This window comes from Papaver somniferum, chromosome 8 (assembly GCF_003573695.1).
Source record: "Papaver somniferum cultivar HN1 chromosome 8, ASM357369v1, whole genome shotgun sequence".
Classification (NCBI taxonomy): domain Eukaryota; kingdom Viridiplantae; phylum Streptophyta; class Magnoliopsida; order Ranunculales; family Papaveraceae; genus Papaver; species Papaver somniferum.
The window spans coordinates 36221961-36227117 of NC_039365.1; the positions used below are offsets into that span (position 1 = coordinate 36221961).

The 5157-nt window shown below is 38.3% G+C and overlaps 2 protein-coding genes across 2 annotated transcripts; both read left to right on the forward strand.

The window, feature by feature from the left end:
• Nucleotides 1-1397: 1397 nt before the first annotated feature.
• On the forward strand, nucleotides 1398-2123 carry LOC113305406. The gene has a single exon (XM_026554449.1). The coding sequence runs from the start codon at nucleotides 1398-1400 to the stop codon at nucleotides 2121-2123; it is 726 nt and encodes a 241-aa protein (XP_026410234.1).
• Nucleotides 2124-3277: 1154 nt separating this feature from the next.
• LOC113305407 lies at nucleotides 3278-4297 on the forward strand. Its single transcript, XM_026554450.1, has 2 exons — nucleotides 3278-3712; nucleotides 3800-4297. Exons 1-2 carry the CDS (start codon nucleotides 3278-3280, stop codon nucleotides 4295-4297), a joined length of 933 nt encoding a protein of 310 aa, XP_026410235.1.
• The last annotated feature ends 860 nt before the right edge of the window (nucleotides 4298-5157 follow it).

Here is a 5157-nt window from a genome sequence, read left to right on the forward strand (position 1 = left end):
CTATCGTGAATCAGAGTATTTTTGTTGTGGTAAGGGGAAAATATCTTTACCATTTGTTGAGCCACCCATAGAACTTCTGGAGTTGTTTAATGACCAGGGACCAAGAGGGAAAGAGTTTAAGATTAACATCAGATCTTATAACCGTTGTTTTTCGCTTACTTCGATGGGGGTCTACTTTGATAGGGATCTTGCCGATGGTATTGAAGGATTTTATACTTTCCGCATTCAAGGCCAGTTTTACCATAGGATAGGCAGACTTTTTCCTCCAGATAGAGCACCTCGACCGCGATATATACAAATATATTTCTATGACACAGATCAGGAGATTAAGTGGAGGATGAAAGAAGGTAACGATGTGTTGGATAGAGATGTGTTGAAGCTGTTAAGGGAAATCTTGAATAGACACAATATCTTTGTCCATGTTTTTCGTCAAGGTTCAGAACGAGAAGATCTTTTGGATTGCCAGTTGATTATTAAAGAGCAACCTAAAGATCAGTTACAGTACACTCTTCCAAGTGATTCCTAGGTTGCGCCTATTGTGCCAATAGGTGATGAAAGTTACACACATACTGAACGTGAAATAATAGTGAAGACAACGGGTGGGAATCTCTTATAGGTCTTTGAGACAGGTGGTAATTACGATCCTATGCAGTATCCACTTTTACTCCCTTATGGAAGCTACGGGTGGGACATAAATAACAAAGATGCAAATGGAAGAAAGATGTTATGCCGTGGATACTATTCATACATTCTGCAGGTATTAATAAATTCTTTAAGTAAGAAAGCTTTTGAATTCATGTTTTTCCTGAATTATGACAAATCGCTCACTATAACCTACATCGTATCTGTATATCCAAAGACCTGAACTCACATTTTTAATCAATTTTTTGGGTGTTTTTGTATCTTTTTAATTGTTGCAAAGATCTGAAACAATCATGATTCACTTTTTATTCAAGGTAGGCGATTGTTGCAACAATACGTTGTGGATAATTGGGTTAAAATTGACTCCACAGACTCAGCTGGGTTACAGGTCATCAGAAGGAAATAAGGGCGGAAATCTACGAAGGACTACAAGATGCACAAAGAGATGGCGAAACCAGCGTAAGTAAGTTACAAATAGAATACACATGTGCATTATGTTTTTTTTTTCCTAACTCAAAGTTCTAGAATCCACTTTAGTTTCAAAAGAAAGCAAAACACTTGGTATTCTATTTTTATATCCTAAGTACATCAAACATATATGAATTCTTGATACCTTTTTTTGTCTCAATAGACGAACTAGGCAAGAAGATAGTACTACCTTCTTCATACATTGGTGGGCCACGTGATATCTACCAGCGATACTAAGATGCGATGGCATTAGTACAAAATATGGGAATCCTGATATATTTCTTACAATGACTTGCAATCCACTCTGGCCTGAGATTGTAGCTAATTTACCTACCGGTCAATATGCATCAGATAGACCTGATTTAACAACTAGAGTATTCCGTGCTAAATTTGAAGAGTTGAAAGAATATACATTTAACAAGAATGTACTAGGAAGAGTAGATGTTCATGTTCACGTTATTCAGTCTCAGAAAAAAGGTCTACCTCATGTCAATATGTTGATCATATTGGAAAAACAAGACAAGTTACAAGCTCCTGATGATTATGATCGTATAGTTAGAGCAGAAATCCCTGATAAGAAGAAAGAGCCCGAATTGTATAAGTGTGTGAAAAAATGGATGATTCATGGTCCGTGTGGCAGCAAGTGCATGAGGGAATGGAAGTGCAAGAGAGGGTTTCCGAAACAATTTTATGAATGCACCGTGCAAGGAAAAGATGCTTACCCAGTCTACCAGAGGAGATATGATGGAAATACTACACAAATGAGTAAGAACTTCATAGCGGATAATAGATTTTTGGTGCCTTACAATCCTTGGCTTCTCCAGAATTACGATTTCCACATCAATGTAGAAGTTTGTTCCACTGTCCAAAGTGTTAAGTATATTTACAAGTACGTCTACAAGGGCCCAGATTGTATTACCTTTCAAGTGCAACCAGTGCATCCAGAATCCGAGAATAACGAGGTAACACGTTATATCAATGTAAGATGGGTGTGTGCTCAAGAGGCAATGTAAAGGATACACAGGTTTGCAATGAATAAGACGTGTCCATAAGTTCAACGATTGCACTTGCATCTTCCCAAACAAAATAGTGTCATGTTATATGAGCATCAGACAGTCGACGAGGTCTTAGAAAATGAAAATAATTCCAAAACGATGTTTACGGAGTATTTTGTTACAAATGCATGTGATCTTATGGATAGCCGATGGTTTTATCAGGAGTTTCCTGAAAACTACACATGGGACAAAGCAATCAAGAAATGGCAAAGACGAAGAAAAAAATAGAGGGTGATTGGCAGGGTATATTTTGTGCCCCCTATTGCAGATGAAAGGTTTTTTCTGAGGCTCATACTTATGCATGTTAGGGGCGCTACTTAATTCGAAGATTTATTGACAGTTGACGGTAGAAGATATCAGACATTTAAAAGTACAACCGAGGCACGAGGATTGTTGGAGCATGATAACAATTTGAGGGAATGCACGGCCGAAACAACAACAAACAAGATTCCATCTGCTTTGAGAACTCTTTTTGGTAGCATATTGGTTTTCTGCAACTCGGTGGAAACTAGAAAGTTATGGGACGAGTTCTTCAACGACATGGTTGAAGATTGTGCAAGTTCAAGTGATACAAGCTCCGCATACTTATCAGACCGTCTACTCAGGGATATGGGTCAAATGCTTCATCAACACGGAAAGCGTCTAAAAGATTATGATCTTCCATCAATTGTCGGCATATTAGACGATAATTTACAGGTGTCTGATTTGATCGAAGAGGAGGTATAATGAATGTGGACAAGTTGAATGAAGACCAGTCCAAGGCTTATGATGCAATTATGGGTGTCTTCCGAAGAAAAGAAAGAAGGGTCTTCTTTGTTGATGTTCCAGGAGTTACCGGGAAGACTTTTATCTACCGTGCTATTTTGTTGACCGTTAGAAGAAGTAGTGGTATTTCCATAGCAACAACTACGTCTGGAGTTGCAGCTACTATGTTACCTGGTGGAAGAACTGCACACTCGAGATTCAAGCACCCATTTACCCAGGCATCAACTTATACATGTGACATCGCTAAAAATGACAAGTTGGCTGATCTTCTCCGTCAAGCTACTGTGATTATGTGGGATGAATCTACCATGGAACAACGGTATTCTGTCTAGGCATTCAATACGACTATGAGAGATATAACGGGTAACAAAAAGTCGTTTGGTGGTAAGATTGTTATTATGGGAGGTGATTTCCACCAGGTTCTTCCAGTCGTACCAAAAGCTTCAAGGGGGAAAATGGTTGATTCGTGTCTTACCAGGTCGCCTCTAAGGAGACATGTAGATGTTCTTCGTCTGAAGAATAATATGCGTGCAGTGGGCGATACGTCTTATTATGATTTCTTGATGCGAGTTGGTGACGGAAATGAACCTTCTGCGGAAAATGACATGATAAAGATGCCACAAGATATGGTGATACCCTGGACTGGTGAAGATTCAGTGTCCCAACTGATAGATGCTACCTTTCCCGACTTGGCAGATAATTCTGAGGATCAAGATTACTTGCTTAACCGGGCACTTATCACACTACTGAATGAGCATGTCGATAAGTTAAATGATCGAGTGGTTAGCATTTTTCCCGGACAAGAGAATACATATTATTCATTTGATTCCATGGAATATGATTTCTAAAACCTCTATCTTCAAGAACAGTTGAACGGAATATCACCTGGTGGTTTACCTCCTCATGAGTTGAAATTGAAGCTAGGAGCACCCATTATGTTACTGAGGAATGTTAGTGCCAAGAACGTATTATGCAATGATACTAGGCTTATCATAAAGAAGTTATTTTCAAATTGTATCGATGCAGTGATCCTTAGTGGAAATTCAGCGGGTAAAAGAGTATTTATCCATAGGATGCCAATGAGCCCCCCAGAAAATCTTGAGATGCCGTTCAAGATGATTCACAAGAAATTCCCAGTACGTATGTGCTTTGCATTCACAATCAACAAAGCACAAGGACAAACAATTGAAAACACTGGTATTTATCTTTCCGAGCATGTCTTCAGTCATGGGCAATTGTATGTTGCGCTTTCAAGGGGTGTTTCAAGCAACAACACTAAAGTGTTAATCAAAAAAGGAAACGTTGATGATAAAGTTGGAATATTCACCAAGAACGTTGTGTACAAGGAAGTTCTTACGTCCTCTTAGCTTAGGTAAACATCTTACGAATTAATATCGTCTGTAAAGTTTTTAGTCGTTGTATTTGTTTTTTACTTAATGTTTTTATCTTTTCCTCTATTATTTTAGTTTTGGTTTCATCTTATATTTTGATGTCTATTGTTTATGAATTTTTCACTCGCTGAAATGTAAGTCGCATCTAATTGATTACAAGAGATAAAATTGTGAAAAAATAATTTTTATTTTGAAGGCGGATTTTCCGCCTTAGTATTATAGTTTGTTATCCCGTAAATATTGAAACGGAACGATAGGTCAGCAGCGGCAGGTGCATCGCACGTGCGTATTTACTAGTAAATTTATAAAGAAAAGAGAAAATGTTCACAGAGCATGAACCCAAGATACAAACTAACTCGGACCAAAAGGAAAGACCGTGAATCCACCTAAAAGCAAAAGCAAAACAAGCACAACACCTTCAGATTCCTCGCACCTAGAGTATATAAAATGAATTAAGGAGACAAAAAATAAAAATTTGGACAAAAAAGAATCAAAGACTCTGGCATATATAGAATAGTATTCACCTGTGTTGCCCTGTCGAGAAGTGTTTTAGAGTAAACAGGGTCACTAGATTTAAAGACAATGGAATAAGCTGCTAATGCAGGAACCATTTCTGCTAAAACCTCGGAACCAGGACGGGTTGTGTTAATAGCATATGCCATTCGATCAGTGTCCATATCCTCAGGCCTATCCTAACAGCCGTGATCACTATAAGGTTCCCCAACTTGAACATAAATCACATCAGGGTTATTCGTGCACTTGATGAAATAATCTATGGACCATTTTACTGCATCCATGGCATATTGTAGATCAGAACCCATGAGTTGGCCGAACTC

Excerpts from the sequence above, each read along its gene's own strand:
- LOC113305406 (XM_026554449.1), top strand. The coding sequence starts at position 1,398 with ATGACTTGCAATCCACTCTGGCCTGAGATTGTAGCTAATTTACCTACC.
- LOC113305407 (XM_026554450.1), top strand. The coding sequence starts at position 3,278 with ATGAGAGATATAACGGGTAACAAAAAGTCGTTTGGTGGTAAGATTGTT. Across the intron at positions 3,713-3,799 it reads ATAAGTTAAATGATCGAGTG|TTGAACGGAATATCACCTGG; the intron begins GTTAGCATTTTT and ends CTTCAAGAACAG.